We start from the raw sequence: 20,911 nt of genomic DNA, 5'->3' as shown, positions 1-20,911 counted from the left end.
GTAGTTTGATTGCGTTTATAAGTTCGAAAAATCATTTCGGCGCGCAGTTCAAATAACTACATATTTAGTATATAAATTCACATAGAAATTATTTGAAAGTATCTAAGATCCAGCTTTGACCGGCATTAATCTTACTTATTTTGTGTATTCACATATACAATCTTAATAAATCGTTTATTATTGATATGTAATTATTAATTGTTAAAATAAAAGTCTTAATTGAGGAATTCGTTGGTGTCAAAACAAAGAAGAATAATAAAACAAATGCTCGCCTCGAGAGATCGAGAAATCTGCAATGAATGCAAGAGAAGTGAATAGATACGTATAAAGATCGATGAAATTTGAATCAAAGTTGATGAATCCATTCTTCCGGACAAATGCGATAGTATAGGATAGGAGAAGATTCTAGCTTTCCTAGCCTCGCTCTCTTCCCCTTTCCTTCTGTTTCTGTTTGACGGTACCGGTTAGGGCTAAATCGATTTTCGAACGCGCTGCTTCGAATCGGTAGGATCTAAGCTTGAAAGAAGCTTATAGTACAATCGGATAGAACATGGTATCACTACGAAGCGTGGGCGTGTAGTTGACGACAGCTCGGACCAGAATTAACGCGTATGGTGGTTGCGTGAAACGCGGGATGTCCGAGGCGAGTTCGTGTGTGGCAGAATTAATTATGAATAAAGTTTCAGTCGTGTCGGGATAAGAAAAATGTTTGTTTCGTTGTACAGTTGCGAATAAACGAGGAATTCCACACGATTTTCATGTTTTCTATATCAATTGGATTACATTAAAATAGAAATACAACTTTTAACAATCGCAGTGGACCAAGTTCCGAAATATAATTCGAAAATAAAAATATCTAATAATAAAATAGAAGAAGGATCTTAACGGAAGCGGATGAGAATGAAACCTCAAAGCAATGTAATGACCTACTAGGGAAAGCTTTGGATGTACTATGTTGCTTGGGTTCAATAGGAAACACTACTTTTACGATAAGGCGGTCTTCATGTATATTACATCGATTTTATCTTAGGAACCGAGAAAAAAATTTAATGGATGGGGAAGGAGCCGAATGCGCATAATGACTTAATAGAGGAAATACGCCACTCGGGAAATTGGGACGAAGTGATTATTTCGAGTTCTGAATATACAACGTTGGCATATATTATAGCGACACACTGTGAATTTCGTGTTATTGATATGTCTACACTGAAAAAAATGTTTGGTTGAAGATGGACAAACCAGAAAATTCTGATTATATCAATCAGAATTTCGATTATCTGAACTAGAATTTTAGTAGATTTAACCAGAAAATTTTCTGATTAAATTACCTAGAAAATTTTCTGGTTAAATCTACTAAAATTATAATTGAGGTAACCGGAATTCTGATTGATATAATCAGAATTTTCTAGTTTGTCCATTTTCAACCAAACATTTTTTTCAGTGTATTACACATTTAATGTTACTAATAACAGAAGAAGTTGATTATGCGAAAAATTATAAGCAGATAAATATATGGCGCAAGGACATTTTGTAATAAAAAACATTAGCACTATCTATGTATGGAATGAATTGTATTGGATTGACATTAAAATTGTTGCATTTATTTACACTTACAAAAAAGGTTTACAATGCAGAAAAAGTTCAAATCGAAGAAAAAGTAAAATACGCGATCCTCGGTAGATGTGACAGACTGAAAAAGACTTTCACATAAAAATCGCACAAATTAATTTATTATACAAACAGATGTGCTGAAAGAATGTAAGTTGCTGCCAAATCGACGATCTTCAAATGGGATTGACCCTCCGTATGCGTACTTTCCATGCAATTTTTCACTCTCTTCTTCCTTCCTTTTCTCTCTACTAGTCGCTCGCTGATCGCGTTCACGAGCGTCACGTCTGCGTTGAAACCACTACCCAGTTCCGAAGTACGTATTACGAGAATGTGTAACAATGAAGTCGATGGAACCTTAATGGACGCGAGGACACATCGAAGGGAAGCTTGCGAGAATGGTCAGACTTGAAAAGAAAGAAAGGGCTTCAAGCGTGCGCGTTCTCTGCTCGCGTCTTGCAACCGAGCAGAATAGGACCGAGCGGAACTTGATGTGCTTTCTCTTCGATACTTTCTCGGAGCCGTCGCGTCGTTTCTTCTCTGCGCGATACAACGTGCCGCCATTCCCGATAAACCATACGCGGAAACTACTTTCGTGCCACTCGTTGCTGTTAATTAATAACCATTCCTTCGATTTCGTGCATATGTGCGTTTTTTTCAGGTATATTTATAATATACAATATATTAATAATTTACAATATATATTTATATATCGTAAATGAATGATTTCCATGTTTTTTTAGCATCGTGTAATAAAAATGAAATGGCCTTCCATTACGGCAAAGATTTAGTTTAGCGATTGGTAAATGATCTCATGGACGCAGTTTCAAATATCAATTAGCTGCGGCCAATTCACCAGAGAATCGGGGCGTGAAGCAAGAAAATGATACATACACATTTATTCGTCGTGGCCGCGATCTTGGTGTTGCGGCGGCCGGTTTGCGTAAAGTCGAGGCGATAAACGTAAATAAAAGTGAATGGCGGGGAGTATTAAGGAAAAAAAAGAGGACGAAAGATAATAAAGGAAGGATGGAACGTATTATCTCGTCTCACGCGCGGGAATGATACGAGCGAGTAGAATAGCGGGTAAAAGAATAGAAAGAAGAGAGAAAGAGAGAGAGAGATATGGGGGAGAGGGAGGGAGAGAGCCTGCGTGTATAAGATGCATTAAAAAAACGGAGACGATGACTGCAGCTACGAGACAAAATGATGAGAATCACCATGTACAATGTGAACGTTTAAACGAGTTCCGATACACTGTAAAGGCAGACGGCGCATTCGTGTATACTGAACGGTAATTAACAGTGCAAGAAGAAGAAGAGTTTCTTAACCGGTTCGCCACCGATATGAAAACGAGTTTCTCGGGATTATGTGTATTTTCTCTATGTAACCCTTTATACAGTTTATCGAGGTGATACATGGCCTGGTCGTAATAATGTAGAGATTTTTTTACGTTGCATTGAATTAATGAAGCGATCCAGCATATTTATATACATTTCCGACCGTAGTAAATCTTACGTCAAAGTAATCTCCTTACTAGTAACCGTAATACATTCGTTACGACATATCAATATCTTGGACTGATTACAATCTGCGTGAAGTTCCGTGACACGAATGCAAAAAATGTCTTACGTTTGCGTAAATAACATACGTCTTTCTATTTCCAGGCTCTAGAATTTGTTTTCATAATTAAGGACACGATTTCCGAGACTTAGCGTATTTTTTATATGATTTCACTTCTTAAAAAATAATACAGCTTAATTAGAAAATGTGATTTTCGAATTATTACCATGAATACACCATGTATTAAGAACCATGAGTTAAGTAAACGGTATTTATCAATTGTTAAAAGTGAACTAATTAGCTTCACACATAAAATATCATCAAAGTTGTTATGACTCAAACAGGGTAGTTTAAAAGAATAATTGTCAAAATTATCAGAACAAAATGGTGGTTTATTTTAAAGATTGAAAAACGAAAATTACATCTTGTCGCCAATACAATCGAGGCTAGATCTTGATGCCTACACTCTACGAAGTCTTTGAAGTGAAATTTAATTCTAAAGAATGACAATTGACGTATTGAACAAAAGTGGCTCAATTGTCAATTTTTAAGAGTGAGATTTCATTCCAAAGATTTTATAGAGTGTAATAATACTTTTATATGTAAATTCTATAAAAATATATCTTTTAATTATATCTATTAACTGTACATCGCTAAGACTATCGATATTATTTGATTAGTAAACCACGCATAATGAATATCGATGCTGCATGCATCTTACAAAGATATTCGTGAGATTATGGTTTTCTTGCAGTTCGAAATATTAACGTGAAATATCACACGATTGTGTTTAAGTTATTATAGTTTTTGCAAGTAAAATCTTGTATAATTTTATTAATGTACAAAAACTATACAAAATATGGTATAAATGAACAAAACGGAAATTGTCCATTACTACATTTAACATAGTTTAATGTAGAAACGCATTTAGCGTGCTTTACATGTAAGCACAACAAATTGGAGATTAAAGGGACGAAGATGCCGCGAAATACGGCGAAGACTTTTTTTTTCTCGCGTGATCTCGTGGGCATCTCGTTTCGGCACTCGTTACTCAGCGAAAGAAAGTGCATTAATTTCCATCGCTGGACTTTGACGTACGCGAGAGAGATCCACTCCCAGCTATGACGTGGAGCATTTTGACTGTGACTGATGGCGCCTCATTTACCCTGCCGCGCGGTTTCCTGCACACCCGCTATGCGATTCTACACGCGCACGCATTTCTTTTGCTAACGCGCCCTTCCGCCCTTTTTTCCTCGACTTTCATGTATTTCGTCATGCCAACGCGATAATTTTACGATTATGATAAGACAGTGTAAGAAGCATCAGGAAAGTAGCGTCATGGCTCGTTAACGATTTACACAGATCTGAATTTTGGTTTTTCCAAGAATTCTTTTGTGAGTGAATTTTTTTGTCAGAGATTAGCAGTTTGAGTTCATTTTTATTTTGAATAACTCAACTTTTAAGGTCGTCAAATTGATTGTATATCTTGATTTATATTAAATTTTTTAAATAATTACATTGTTAATATCTCGTGAAAATAATTATGTTTGAACAAGTAACTTTTAACGAGGAAACTCGGGGAAATTAATTTAGATTTTCACGTATTTACGATTGAAAATGAAAACTCGTATGATCAGAATGCATTTATAAAGAAAATAGATGAAAGAGAAATGGTGAAGGTATATACTCGCAACAAACAGCATAAACGATAGTGATTTCAAGCTTAACTTCTCTAAGAAACTTTTTCAAAAAATTATTTACAAATTTTTTGACGAATTTTTACTTTTGTTACAAGAAAAATATCGACAAAAAATTATCGTTTCTCTCACAAATGTTTCAATATAAAAAAATCCTGAATATTATATTTTATACTATAAACGTGTCTCAAATAGAAATATGTAAAAATTGATTTAAAATTTTTTTATCGAAGTAATTAGCTTTCTGTAATTAGCCGTTTTCTCTACGTTTGAGATTTACAGGGAAAAATATTCTCGAAAATTTCGCCTTGTGAAAAATTTTCTCTCAAACGAACATTTCTCTAAGAATCTAATCTAAGAGATCCTCGAGTACATTCAGAATTAATATCTAAATATGAAGTAATAAGCGGTATTAATACATTAACGCGTTCTTATTATAAGAGACAGCGAAACCTTTTGTAGAAATGACGGATTTCTGCAGAAAAATTGGTTTTTTCCGTGAGGGAAACTTGAGACCCCAGGGGAAAGAGCGAGTCCGTAGCGTGCGGGTGCCGAGTGCCGGCGCGGTGACGTCGTTGCGCGAGATGACGTTATCGAATGCAAAAGCCTCCGTTACACGGTTATCGAACACTTTTCACATTTTCCATCGCGCGCATCCGTCACGTCGCTCGCTCGCTCGCTCGCTCGCGCTACCGTACTTCTCGTAGGATAAAAATAGAGGCAAATATCGTCGCGGTTGTTCTTCGCCACTGTACCCGCAAGTGCACATTTACGTCGAAAGACGCGAGCGTACGCACCCTTGGCGACCTAACCGAGGCCGCGGATAAGTACAGGTCAGTCTCACACGGATGTTTACGCTAAAAGTTACACGCGAGTGCGAGCGTGCAAGGCTATCCGCAGACGTGCGAGAGAAGATCAAGTTCGGCCAAGGTTGAGAACCGTCATGGGAGCCTGGGTAATAAAATGAGGGCCCCTGCTCTCCCCTGGGGGTGGGGCCCCCTCGATAACCCATATTGTACCCCCCATCCCCTCGTTCTTCCCCCCCTACGTTCGTCCCTCGCGCCGCCGCCCCTGGCCGTATATACTCCGATCGGCCGGAAGAGTTTTGTCCGGGCTCGTCGCGCCAGAGAGAAATCCTATCGAATCTATCTACGGGCGAGTCGCGTGTCCGAAATTTCTCAAAAATGGTGGTTGTACGGCGGAGAATTTTTGCAAATTTTCGATATAGCGCGCGGTCACCTGGGCCACGGACTTGCCTGTAAAAAGGATTTTCGCGAGAAAATCGAGAGGTGGAGCGCGCCGACAATACTTTCGCGGCGGCGTATATACACGATCATATACCACCCCTAGTCTCCCCACACCCCCCTAACAACAGTGGGGTGGTACAGTCCCGGCGAAGAACCGACGGGCAACCCCGGCGTATAGTCCGCGCTGCCAGTTGGGACGCGCGAAAAATCACAAAAGTGAAGAATGGACGCGTAGGATGAAAAAGGCGGATTTCGACGGTCGATTCGCGACGAACACGAGGTTTCAAAAAATTAGGAATTGAAACCGATGTAGCGGTTCTATCTTCCATGTTACAAACACGCGAAAGGATCTACTACGTTTGTTTGCGAGTATAGTAATGCGACTGTTAAACGATATATAAGGTATTGTACAAATATAAATTCATTTACGAAATAATACTTTTGGCTAAAGCAATGTTCAAATATATAATTGCATATTGTGTCCACGTAGCACCGTGCGTATAATTCCTTTCTCTTTTTTGGATATTTCGTGAATTAATTTATTTTTACGTAATACCATTCGTGTAAAACTGTAATATAAGATACATTTTTTCAAATTTATAAGACTCGCGCGCGCTATTAAATTACATTCATTAACTGTATCAGTTTCAGCCTTCAAGAAAAACATGATGAAGACCAATATTTTTTGGTATGGAGGATAAGATCGCCGAGATCTACTTATTCAGCGAAGCATCATAGATGCAACTATACAATATCTCGTCGATTTAACGCGGGTTAAACGTAAGTGTCGGAGAGTTTTGGTGCTAATAATGTGAGATGAGAATCAAAAGGCAGCCGTAAGTTACAACCGTGCTTAGCCGGTGAGAATTCGGGGACAGGAGCGAGAATTTTGGGTGGAGATCGAGAACAGAGGGGGGGAGGGAGGGAGCGAAGACACATCGGTCGCGGGCAGTCTCGAGAATGGTCGGTACGGCCGAATCGATGGAAAGAAATTTATTCGTCGCGAGCACTGGCGGCGGGTTTAAAATACGGCGTCGACGTTGAGACGCCGCCACTGCTATTGCCGCCGCCGCCTCCGCCGCCTCAGGGTAACGCCGCGTCGCGACGCGTTACCTGGAAACACCGTGGAATTACAACGGATTCTTTCTCGTCGCGCCCGGTATGTTGGAATCGGACTGGAATTCGCGGAGACTCTCGATGCCGAGCATTTTTTCGACGACGGGCGACGTCGAGCCGAGTCGAGCCGGCGAAAACGCAGCTTCGCATCGCTACCCGGTTATTACAACGCGCGTCCGAACGGACAGAACGACTCAGCTGGACTCAGCTCGAGCGTAGTGGACCTCCGTTCTTTTTTCCTTTCTCTCTCCCTCTCCCCTACGGCCTCTGTACAAATTGAATTTAACTCCGCCGCTAATACGGCCGCTCCGAAAAACGCGCGACCTGGACGCGCGAAAATCACGCCGCGATTTATGTCCGCGCCCTTTTTCCTCGCTCGCTACTTATGGGATCTGCGTCGATTTCTTTCTACGTGACATTAGAGACGCCATAGCGCATTAATAGTGTAATTCATTTTGATATGGGTGCGTATGAGGGTATCGAATAAAATATCTTTCTTTTTTTCAGTAATTTTTCGAAATAATTTCAGAAAATAAACTGTAAATATATGTTAAAAATACAAAGAATTGTGCGACATTGTGTTTTCTAAATTATTTGTTAATAACGTTAAAAACTGAAATAACGTTAATAATGTTATATATTTTGAATATTATTAATGTTTTAATATTTTAACGTTTTAATATTAAAACATTGCGAAATATGTAATAATACCGTATGCTTTTTTTCGCAAATTTTTTTGTCGGCGTGGATTCAAGCGTCGTATTCGTCATACTTTTCTGTACGTTACCCTGCGACCATCGCAATTTTCGCTGTTATTAACTTGGGCGAATGAAAGTATACGGTACGTACGTATGAACGCCGCTTTTTGTTATTTCCTTGTCACTCGCGCGACATATAGTTTATGACAGAGGGAACCAATTTTTATTGCGGGAATAATATTGAATTTCGACAGTTCGCCGTAGCGAGGACGAAAATGCGAATTTCTTGCACACTGTCGAAGAAGTGGTTTTTGTTCAAAACGAGAGAATTATCGGGCAGAATATGTAAAATCGGCTGGAATGGCCAAAACACGGATCGAATTGTAAGAAAATTGCAAAGATATTATTTCGTATATATCCCACACTGAGAAAAGTTTGATAATGAACGAACCTGCAGCAGATTTTGATCATATCAATCAGAATTCCGATCATCATAATTGGACATCTGGTTATCTTGATTAGAATTCTGATATGATCAGAATCTATTAGTTCGTCCACTTTCAACCAAAAATTTTTCTCAATACAAATAGAACAAACAAGTCATAATGACGTTAGAATGACCCTAAAATAATTAAAATTATTTCGATCACGATACATTTTAACATCACTTATGATCTGTTATTTTGTTAAGTACCTATTATATATTATTCGTTTGTCGATTGCATGACTCTTCGATTGACATCTAAAGAACTATATAAGTTAAAAAAAATATCACTGAATTGAATCTTACTTCGTCTTCCTTTTGAATATGTAAAAATATATACAAGTATAGATAAATACAATAAAGAGTGAAGTTTAAGATGCAGCAATATTGGTCGCTCACATTTATATCTTATAGATGTATAAATTTTTAAATGAAGTATTTAAAATATAGAGAAATGTAACAGAAAACAAAATGTTATTATTTTCTTTTATTTTTTCAACTTTTAAAGTCAAAAGGTGTTAGAAGGCCATGTTAGAAGTGAAACTAACGTAATTAGTATATGAATTAAAAATACGTGTGCGTTTAGCTGCTATGTGACGAAATGAACTGTACCGCGACGGTTACCAAGATGGATATCCATCAATGTGTCAACAAATATATATTCTTTTATGACGAGAGATTTTGCATAGGAATTTTTTCTCAAATTTTTACGAAAAGGATAATTTTGCTGTGAAGTATTTAAAAATTTAACTAGATACAAGTCTGAAAATAATTTTGTTAAAGATTATCAAAATAATTATGTAGGACTAAATTAGTTATTAAAATGTCCAAACTTTTTACACTATTGCTCATAATGCTTGAGATGCTTATTTAATTATTTTGTGGACCAACAAAATCATTTTTAGATTTGTATGTGACTAAATTTTTAGATATTTTAGCAAAATCGTTTTTTCCATATTTATTTCCATATTTGTAAGATATATTCATTTAGTAAATAATATGTCGATTATAAATGCAAAAAAAATTATGAACAATTAATAACGGTTTATTAAAAGTTTTGCATACATTTATAGAAATGTAATGGAAATTTTGATAAATATTGTAATTTCAGTTGAATTTTTCAGACATCCCATAATAGCTATAAACTTTTCTTGCATTGTTATTTGGAATAATTGTTAATTAATTTCTCTAAACAGGGAATATGAAGTATGTTTTATTTTATTATTAGACTTCAACTAACGATCTGTAGGCGTTCGATAATATGCAATTCTGAGATGCTAAAAAATACACTGACATCGGAATATTATAAGAAAAACTGTCAGATCCGTATTGTGTCGGTCAAAGGTTCGAATGATTAATGAGCAGTTAATTACCGTACTGAAATATGTATGACAAACGCTAAACTTTCGCGAGATTCGACAGTTTTGAGAATCGTGAAGCTAACCGAGAGGCATTAATTATATGACTCGTAAAACTTTCTCGATTTTTCATTCGCGACAAGCTTGAAGTTAATTCGAGGTAAATTCGATTCTCATTCGTTGACAAGTTTAGTGCGAACAAGAAAACACTGATTATGAAATGCGTCTGCGAAGTTTGTCATTTTATGTTCACAGAGTCTCTTCACGACTGAAGTAATTACCGTATGCATTATTGGGAACATATTCGCGTTGGTGTATTCATTTATGAATGCGAATGTCACAAATATATACAATTCAATTTTTGGTTGAAGCAATAATAAATGAATAATTAAACCGATAAGTGAATATCAAAAATAAAAGAAAGAATTTTATGTTCGATTGAAGCGGAGCTTGATGCTTAATAATATTTATAAATTTTCAAATACATTTTTCAGTTCTATAATCTGTATGCCGATTCGGTTTATTCAACTTAAAACTCAATCATAAACTGAAGTTATCTTAAATAGTACCATAAGTTACATTGATTGTCAATTTAACTTTAATTGATGTTAGCTCCGAAATTTCCTTAACTGGTATTCGTGGGTCCACTGGAAATTAATGTATCTTTACTTAAAGTTAATGTAATTGAACAACTTTTTTTTAATTTTGAAGGTCAAAATTCGAGGAATATAATTATATAAACTAATGATTACGATATAAAATTATGTAAGGTTGTGAAAAACGTTATAAACAATTTTTTACATAGCCGAAGAAAATTCACAAGAATATACTGATTAGAGCTTCACTGTTAAATCTATACTGTCAAATTTAACTCAATCATATCGTTATTTTATACTAAAACAATGGTTATATTTGACACTATACAGTGTCAATTTGATACTATATAGTGTCAAATTGACACGATATAGAGTCAAATTTAAATGTCATTTTGGTAAAAAATAATGATATATTTAGTAGAAGCAGTGGCGACTCACGTTAGATTAAATTTGACACTATAGATTTAAGTGTTGGATTAGAGTTAATAATAGTACTAATAAACATCTTAAAACATAGAATTTTGACAAAAAAAATGTATCCAAATATAAATTTATCCAAAATTATCCACACAGTAAAAAACATTTTGTATTTGTATGAGGAACGGTTCACTCAAGTCCTTATTAAAATTCTGTATTGAATTTTTAATATATCTGTGTGTTAATTTAACATAATTGTTATTTGAATATTTTGTATTAAATTGATATTCATTATTTCTTAGTATTAGAATAAAACAATTCATATATAAATGAACAAATTACATAAAAATAATATTTTTTAAGACATAAATTCTAAAATAAATAAATATAAAATGTGTTAATTTAACATATTATAAATGTTAATTCTTTACATAATATAATATTTTTTTTTACTTTCTAACTTATTCATCTTGTGTTAAATTAACACAAAAATTTGAATGGACCGTTTGGGAAACGTGTTAAATTTAACACAAATTTTCTAAGCTCTTTGCAAGGTTTATGCGACGTAATATGAAAATTGCACTTATGCCACCTTGTGTAAACGCATATTGCATATATTGCACGTGCACGCCGGAACAGATTACACATATTACACGTGTATCGAAGCGCATGTCATTCACATTAGACCTATGACAGAATTCATATCGCGTGTGCAAATGCTGATCTCATCACGTCGCTAGGATGATTTCGTGAAACATATAGACCCGTGGCGATCGAGCTGCGGCTCGTAACCCCAGATGGCATTTTTCTTTCCTGGCTGCTTCCGCACATTATTGAATATCGTCTATTTGTCGAGCAACGTCTTCTTGCTCGTTCCGCCACGCTTATCACGTCACTGTTTCGCCGACTTTTCCGTTCTATTCTATCTCGGCCTCCCTCCGTCCGGGCCGAAGCGCGCTTGCCAGAAATATCAATTTGCGCGGGAGTGGTAACAGTTTGCTTGATTTGGCACGGCGTAGCTTACGTCCGAAATAAATCTTTGCGAGTGCAGTGTCGACGATGCCCGCCCCGGAAACCGATTGTCTATGCGGATTTGACGTGAGTGGCGCACTCGTCCCAGCTTTGCGGGCGATATCTCATTTTCGATTTGCATCTTGTTTATCTTCAACTGATCGATATTTCGATCAGTTGATTAAAAAAAAACAGACTTAAAACTACTTAGTCCTATTTGATCGTTCTCCTTAAACTTGTTGAGACCATAAGACGGGATTCTGTCGTTATGCTAAGGCCGTGTTTATGTAAAATTAAAAACTGCTCATTGACAAGCGTGACAGTAGAAGTGCATAATAAATTAAAACGGCAAATACAGTAATTGTTGTTGCGACAATGAGCGTTTTGTCGCGTGAAAGTAAACGTGCTTAGAAAACAATTCACGTCTTAGCGTGTATTGATATTTTGGAATGTATAGCAATGTCATTAGATATTTTATTTCAGAAGAACTTTCTTATACTGCTTTTCCAATACTTTTTAGATTTTTTTTTACGTGTACTATTTAATTTAATTATCAATTCTTCTTTTAGAATTATTAAAGTAAATAATAAATAAGTTTAGGCACTGATGAATAATATGATATCAGTAAAAGTTGGTAAAAACCTTTAAGAGCCAACACAGGTTATATGCATGTATATGCGAATATGCTTTATTAAATTAACACGCAATACGCAAACATACAAACGGTCCTATTTTTGGATCCTCTTCAGTATAATGAATTCTTAAACTACAGTATAAGTTCGCTAAAAATCATCTGATGTAAATTACATCGAGATTATTAAGTAAATAAAAGATTTTTCTAAAAGATTTGCTTATATGGAGGAATACCATTTTATTAACATAAGAGTTTTACTTAACTATAATTGTGAATTATATTTTATGACAAATACAAGAAAGAACACCAAATAAGTGAAGAAAGCCTTATTTGGTCAAAGCGGATCTTGAAATTTAATATTTTTTTGAATTTTATAATTCCCAATTTATGCAAACTGCGTGCCTATTATTTGTTGGTCTTGAAACGCAGTTCTACACTAAAACTCGAGTACGCAATATCACAAATTAAATTGACAAACAACTTAATAATATTGATGTTAATGAGCATCTTAAAACACTGTAAAAAATTTATTTAAATATGAGAATGTTATTCTATACAAACAATATTAAGTGAAATAAACCAGAGAAGTGTTTAAACACAAATATGGAGAAGAATGTTACATTCGGCCAAAGCGGATCTTGGTGCTTAAAAATATTCATATATATGTGAATATACAAATAGCAGTGAATATACAAATTAGCAGTTCTATAGATTGTGCGACAATTCAGTTTGTCGAACTTGGAATACAATTATGAACTGAAATAATAATCTCATAAATAAATTATTTGATCGTCGATTTAATAATAATACAACTATCATCTATAAAAACCTGTAAATATAACTTATTATGAGAAATATCACCTTAGCCGGGATTCGAATTTGAATTACTGGATTTCGTCTTCCCAATTCGACCACCGAGACATGTTATGATATGTATTAACTAGCAAAGCCAATATATGTGAAAGAATCTTTTTCAGGCGACGTGAGATAATAACAATATTATTTTGTTATACAAATCCTATTTATACGCATAATGCACATCTGGATTAGATTGAGTCGCTCCGTTTTTTTAAAGTTCGTCAGACTGTGTATCGGAAATTCAGGATTGTGAATTTAAGATTAAAATTTAACCAATCAGATAATTTTATTTTTAATCCGTTTCATTTTAATTGGTTGAATTCTGATCTCCAATTCGTAATTCTCAATCTCCAATGCGTAGTCTGATACGGGCTCAAGATTTATCAAACGAACAATCTCGATCACGAAGCAATTCATGATGCCCGCAGCCTTTCCCGAAATCGCGGTCGTTACAAAAGCGACTGATGACGGCGGTTTTTCGCGTATAAGAAAAGCCGACGAGAGACCACACGCGGGAAAATAATAACAAGAGAAGTGCCTGCGGGGTTTAGGTGTAGGTGGACCAGGCAGGGAGACGAAGGGAGATAGTGGTGGATGCATAATTGAATGAAAGCGTGGCGAACAGAGCCAAGGGGTAGTTCCTACGACTGGGAGGGGGTGGAATGCTATAATTTCAAGCCAGACAGTCATGCGTTATTCAGCGTTGAGGTACAAGCTCTCTCTCTCTCTCTCTCTCCCCCCCCCCCCCTCCCCCCCCCCCCCCCTCTCGCTCTCTTCTGCTCTCTCTCCCCCTCCCCCTCCTTCCCCTTTTCCCCCCTCTCATCTTTGCATTTTCTATACGATTCTCTGAAGAGGAGAAAGTGCCTCCTCTTTTCTCCTTTTCATTTTGTCGTACTTCTAGATCTCCATTCTCTGCCTAATTCTTAATCGTTTGTATGTTATCCATCCATTAGTGTTTCCAATTCATAATTTCTGAAATAAATTGATGCGATAATAATCAATACAATGATGTCAAAATATGCACGCCGAAGACAAAATTCGCAAAATCCTTACATCACTCAAACTATTCCTTTCTCTGTTTATATTCAGGATAGTGACAACATCTGGTGGGAATCCTTTGCGAACGAGTTCTTCGAAGAAGACGCCACCCTCACCCTCCATGTCTGCTTAGAAGATGGACCGAAGAGATATTGTGAGTATCACCTATTATTTGATCCCATTTACCTTTCGTGCAATCGACGGCAATGCAAATTTGGAAAGAAACGTTTAAAAATGTATTATACGTAATAAAATTAGGCAGAACCTGACTATTACATTTTACTTCTTACCAATATCAACGAAATTTTATTTTTAATTAATAAGGAAGAAGTTGATTTCTTTCGGCTCATAGTCATATCTAACCCAAGAATCTATCACTACGATTAATGCACGGAAAGAACGTGACGTTTTTTTTTTGTTCAAATATTGAAAAATTTAGCTATTATTGATCTGAAAACAATTTTGACAGAATCAAAATTGTTTTCATCAGATCAGTACCTGGCTAAATTTTTAGATATAGAGGTATTCAGAACGTGCTTTTATCTTTGAAATTCTATAATATGCGTGACGTAAACTGTAGTATGTTAGCGCGCTAACATCGTTGTAAGCGCGTTCTGAATACAGGCCAGAACGTTGAACTATCAAAATAATTATATGGAACGCTCAAACTTGCTAGAATATCAAAATTTTTTTCAGCATTGCTCATTACGTTCAAGTTTTTTACGTGATTATTTTGATAATCCAACAAAATTACTTCCAGGTCTGTAACTAGAGTTAAATTTTTAGATATTTCAGCAAAATCGTTCTCTTTGTGTTTGTGTGTGTGTGTGTGTGTGTGTGTGTGTGTGTGTGTGTGTGTGTGTGTGTGTGTGCGCGTGCGCGTGCGTGTGCGTGTGCGTGTGTGTGTGTGTGTGGAATACAGTACACGAGTTAAGTATCTTTATTTTCATGAAAGGAAAGGAAATTGCAAAACATACACACGAAAAGATTGAATTGCAAGCGAAATATGTTTTTTTTAGAAGCAAAATGATAAACTATGGAGTGGAATTTTTATGATATCTATATGCTTTTGCGTTTGATGCGATCGATTTTCTCCAGATAATTCCCGCGAGATAATTCCTTACATCTTTGCGATATCACGGTTCACACATTGTCACCGATACTTAATCGCTGCCAAGCTCGTGCGGTGCCACCTCTGTTTTAAATAATGACGTGCCACCGCGCGGCAATCTTGCAGTCGGTGGATTTTAATGTCTGTTCCGCACCACCGTCTCGAAAATATACGACGACAATGTGATTACATGTCGTGTGGATACATGTCGTCGTCATCCGGGTATAAATGACAGGGCATCTGCGCAGTAAGATGCGCTGGAACAACCGAACGAGTCCGGGTTATGCAAAATGCGTTTTGCAATTATAAAGAGAAAAAAAGATATTTTTCATTTGTGCGTTTGTCCGCCAATGTTTATTCAGTTTATATTTACATCGCTTCTTAAAATTTTATTCGTTCTTTATGACAGTTTGTTATAAAATTAAACATTTTTGAAAATTAGACGCGAGTTTGTTGTAGAATTAAACATTGGAATTTAAATGTGACGGTTTGCTTTATTTAGCTATTCGCGAAAATATCAATTTTGCAAAAGTGCATGTTATCGCGGAAAATATTGTGCCTAACATAGAGCAACATCGACCGATTTAAGACAGCTGTCGATCTTAACTGTCCTGCTTTCCTCGTCACGTGTTCGTTGTATTTGTTTCTAATCGTTTCCATCTTATCCTTTCAGCGATAGGAAGGACGTTAATACCCAGGTACTTCCGTTCGATATTCGACGGTGGAGTGACGGAACTTTACTATACTTTGAGGAATCAGAAGGAATCGTTTCACAACACCAGCATAACGTTGGACTGTGATCAGTGCACAATGGTCACGCAGTATGGAAAGCCGATGTACACTAAGGTATGAACATTCTGCAGAGTTTATTGCACTTGCAATAGAAAACTGTACGTTTCAGATTATCAATATTTAGGTACTTAATTGTTGAGTTAAACAAAAATAACTAGAATGATTGAAATAGATAAAAAAAAACAGTCGTGATACAATATACAAATTCTAGAAAAATTCATATAATATATACTTTTAATATATAGATTATGTCATTATAAAAACTGCTGATGATATTCTGAGTTGACACAATTAGAAAAATCAATTATCCTTTTCTTGGAAAAAAAAAATAAAAAAAAGGAGATATCATAAAGATAGGAAGGATTAAAGTTTAATTGGATCTCCATAATTTCTGTAAAACTGTTTCCTAGCAGGAAGCTTAAGTCCTGCGAACTCTCTTCAAGGCGACGGGCGAAATCAAGCGCTCTCGAAATAGCCGAAGCGAATATTGTCATTCGAAAACTTATTTTAGGTGTTAACGGAGGGTAGGTTAATATTGGAGTTCACCTTCGACGATCTCATGAGGATAAAGTCGTGGCATATGTCGGTGAGGACGCATCGGGAACTGGTACCGAGGAGCGTTGTCAGTATGCAGCAGGACCCGACGATGCTTGAGCAGATTAGCAAAAACATCACTAGGCAGGGCATGTCCAACTTCACTCTCAACTACCTTAGAGTACGTATCTTCCATACTGCATGTCTTAATTTTACGTTGATGCATCAGTGCCAGATTGACCGCATTTTAATTGAATTGAAATTTTCTCGTTTCATTAACTCGGGAATAATTACCTAATTTTTTTCACGATCACCTATGGTTTTTACGTTCCAATTAAGTCACTATTATTAATTACATATTGTATATTTCGATTATTTTACAATTTATTAGTATTTGAGTTCATTATATATCATAGATTTACTTGATGATTTCTGAAAAAAGTAAGAAGAAACAAAAAAATGAATATAAATTCCTAATCAGTACAGAAAACTGAATTACTAAGCTACATTTTCTTGCTGCTGGACATCAAAATCACCCCAATGCCTGTATTCTAATTTTTAATCTACTACAATTAGTTATACTGCCGTTGCGCAGTTTTTTTTACCACATATAATACATGGCAATGACAATATGATATCGACACTGTCGTTAAGAGTTACAAAATACAGACACAGCTGAGTATTCCAGGTTAAACTTTTTTGATGATAAAAAACGATTAGCAAAGCGATTGAGTTTAAGAGACAAAAATAGATAAAAAGTATAAATTGTTTTTTTTTATTAGTGTGATATTTATAAATGATGAACGCGAAGACTTCTGGAACAGACATTTAGACTACAAATTTGAAGTAAAAAAAAAAAAAAAGAAATATGGCATAATTATACGCTCATTTAGTGATAAATGTGTGCGAAACATTGTACGTGCCAAAACAAGAGGAAGGAATATTTTGTTGTATATTGCTTTATAACAGAAAAAAGTATCGATCGCGGACATAGTAGTTAGAAAATTATTGCAGCAAGGTGTGTCGGGACTAGATCGGAACACGGCGTATTCCTGCCTTCTCGAAAGTATCTCCGGCTATCCGGGTTACGAACCACCTTCTTTCCGCGCTCGGAAGCGCTTTCACCGGGGAAGGGGGACGACCGTGCATTCCGCGTGTATCGTCTCGAGTCAGTTGAAAAGCCCGTCGATTGTTACGTCGGGAAAGTCCTCGCCTATTGTTGAACTAGTATACGATGTTCGGAAACGCGTAGGAACCGTCTCAAATAATTTCTCCACACGGGTGAAGACTCGCTGACGATGAAAATGGGCTTCAGTTGATTTATAGATAGATGAATATATCGTCGTCGCGCAGAACTCCAGTCGTTCCTTAAAGTGATAGTTATGTTATTCACCTTTTACACTTGCTGCGTAACGTGATATAACGATATTATTCACATGAAAATGCATAGAACGCAAATATAGTTCCCGAATTAAAAATGTATACAAAACGAATCGGCAGAAATAAAAAAAATGTATATATTTTCTATGAGCTTTCAAAGAAGTTGTTTTGTTTAATTTGCATTAAATATTTATTAGAATGTTATAGAAACTTTTAGGAACCATCTAAATTTTTTGTTATATATTTGTTTGTTCAAGTTTAATCCTCCGGAGTTGACGGTCGGTCTGTTAGGGGAAAGAGGACCCACCCAATTATAAATCTTTGTCAAAAATGTCAAACAATTCAAGTTTGCATTATTTTATTGAAATAAACTTAGAAATTCATTCTTTTTTATACTAGTTATATCATTTTTTTGGTTCGAAATTAATTAGTTCCTTTTAATTAATATAAATTGAATAAAATATCTATTATTAGCACTAAGATTCGCCTTGACTGAATATGGCTCTCTTCACTAATTTGCATTGAACATTTCTCGTTCATTTTTACTTATATTGTTCAAATTAAATGGATTTTACAGACACAGTGTCGAATCAGTAACTGTGTTGGCGTCAGCTCTGGAGGGTTAAAAGATATTTTGAAGAGATTTTCAAAACTGAACTTGTAACTTGGCTTAATAACTTTTCATTAAGAACTGTACGACGATTCTTTTACAGTTATGCGTGATTCTGGAGCCGATGCAAGAACTGATGTCGAGGCACAAGGCGTATGCGTTGTCACCTCGTGATTGTCTGAAGACGACCTTGTTCCAGAAATGGCAGAGGATAGTTGCCCCGCCGGGTAAGAGAGGTAGACGAACAGTTGCTTTACATGAGAAGCACCAGCCAGTGAAGCCGAACGGCCATTCGATCCTAATAAACAATGTGAAATCGGTTTTTGCTATCCGCGAAACGACACACTTCGTTGTTGATTTTCTTTACCGCTTTGTCGCGATTCTTGGTTCCACCGGTTTTTTCTTATCGAGCGTGAGACTTGATGATTTTATTCGAAATCTAGCAATTAGATGCACTTTTCTATTAACAGTCTTGTGTCGCTTGCTTCATTGATCGAATTTAATTCAAACATTTGAGTCATTTTATGAAGTTATATTTAAGAATTACTATTTAAGAACATTACTATAACTGAAATTTCGATTTCCTTTTAATTGTGTAGATTACATTAATTGATAGCATTGATTCGCTTATATTATTTGCGAGACATGGCTTTTAGTATCAGCTTATCGCCCGTCTTTCTCATGCTTGTGCGTGCACCGCGTTTCCCATTTCACTTGCGATTATGTATAGCTCATATATATATATATATATATCTATCCGATGCTCATTTAAATTTTATAAAACCGTGGAACCAAGCGCATATAACACCAAATAATATGTTGCCAAACGTGTTTCTCTGTAAACATCGCTTGAGAGTGCAAAGTAGCTCGTGGGAGAAAGATAGAAATAAACCTGACACATATCTATGTGTTTGTCTATCAATGCATGCTTGTGCTTGTGCGTGTCAGAGACCTTTGATAATGAGAAAGGTCCACAGCTGGGTAGTGCTCTTTAAGTTTATCAGTGTGTAGCTACACACGTGGCCGAACGTGGCCAACGAATGCGCGCAGCGTCGTGCTCACGACGATTTCCTTCTTTTCCAGAGTCTCAGCGGCCGGCCAGTAAAAGAAGAAAGCGGAAGGGCAGTACATCCGGACCAGGCAACAATGCACCTCCTGCGCCCAGTAAGAAGCGTTCACCAGGGCCAAATTTTTCTCTAGCATCGCAGGTAAATTTTTCAATTTGTTTTTTCAATGAAGCAGCACATCATCGATCGTGCAACGTCAAGAAGCAGGCGCTGACTAAATGTTTTTTTACTTTCATGTAGGATGTGATGGTCGTGGGTGAGCCTTCTTTGATGGGCGGTGAATTCGGAGATGAGGACGAGCGGTTAATTACAAGGTTGGAAAATACGCAGTACGATGCCGCAAATAATCTGGATCCTCATAGTCATGATGCATCCGGTGGACCACCGCCACATCCTCATCAGTTCCACTCGGAACCAACACCGGGTAATTCTTGGCCGCCAGATCGTGGTCCTGGTCCACCACAGGGAGGTCCTGGCAGTCAGGTAATTTCCATTTTTCTACAACAAAACAAAAATTTCAGATTAAAGAATGTGCCTACACGCGCATAATTTATTTGAAGAGCTCTAGATATGCAACAAGTCTAAAATTTTGCTGAATTAGTTGAACTAATTTATGAAACTAACTGATATCAGATATTGAAACAATTACTTGAGTTCTGAATTTGGAGATTGATGTCATTATTCGGTTGATATCTCGGAAATACCAATACTAAAGATGCTCGACTCAACAGAAGATTAAAGAAAAGAAAAATAAAATTTAAGGAAAAGGTATTAATTTTAGAATACTATTCAGAGCGCGTCATATATAAATGATGTGATTCTAATGTTATGTCTCGCATGTGTGTGTGTGTGTGTATGTACTACTTCAGGGAGTCCAGGGTGGTCAAGCGGGTGCGGCTGCAGGTGTACAGGGAACGCAGGACGCCAGTCAACAGCAGCAAGACAAGAAGAGCCCCGCGGTGAGCCAGTGAGGCCAGGAGTCCCCGCGCCCCCCCACCAGGGGGCGACGGGGGCGCAGGCCCAAGAACGTGGCTCCCTAGCGGGGCGAGAATCCTAGCCTCCCCACTGCCGCCGCCTATTTGGCCTCCGCGG

General features: G+C 36.7%; 1 protein-coding gene across 4 annotated transcripts in view; it reads left to right on the top strand.

Moving 5' to 3' along the window:
* Positions 1-20,903, top strand: part of Chi (LIM domain-binding protein 2 Chi) — a 193,429-nt gene extending 172,526 nt beyond the window's left edge. For 3 of the 4 annotated variants that reach the window (XM_018457179.1, XM_018457177.1, XM_018457181.1), the window contains 7 exons: positions 14,377-14,479; positions 16,110-16,282; positions 16,740-16,943; positions 18,856-18,988; positions 19,836-19,960; positions 20,060-20,302; positions 20,689-20,903. In XM_018457179.1, the coding sequence (XP_018312681.1) occupies positions 14,377-14,479; positions 16,110-16,282; positions 16,740-16,943; positions 18,856-18,988; positions 19,836-19,960; positions 20,060-20,302; positions 20,689-20,790 (1,083 nt within the window). In that variant the 3' untranslated portion in view covers positions 20,791-20,903. The remainder of the gene's footprint in view (positions 1-14,376; positions 14,480-16,109; positions 16,283-16,739; positions 16,944-18,855; positions 18,989-19,835; positions 19,961-20,059; positions 20,303-20,688) is intronic. The other variant, XM_018457178.1, reaches the window with a different exon arrangement.
* The last annotated feature ends 8 nt before the right edge of the window (positions 20,904-20,911 follow it).

This window comes from Mycetomoellerius zeteki, unplaced genomic scaffold (assembly GCF_001594055.1).
Source record: "Mycetomoellerius zeteki isolate Tzet28-1 unplaced genomic scaffold, Tzet1.0 scaffold62, whole genome shotgun sequence".
Classification (NCBI taxonomy): domain Eukaryota; kingdom Metazoa; phylum Arthropoda; class Insecta; order Hymenoptera; family Formicidae; genus Mycetomoellerius; species Mycetomoellerius zeteki.
The sequence above is the reverse complement of the archived record's forward strand: the minus strand, read 5'-3'. Positions and strand labels throughout refer to the sequence as shown.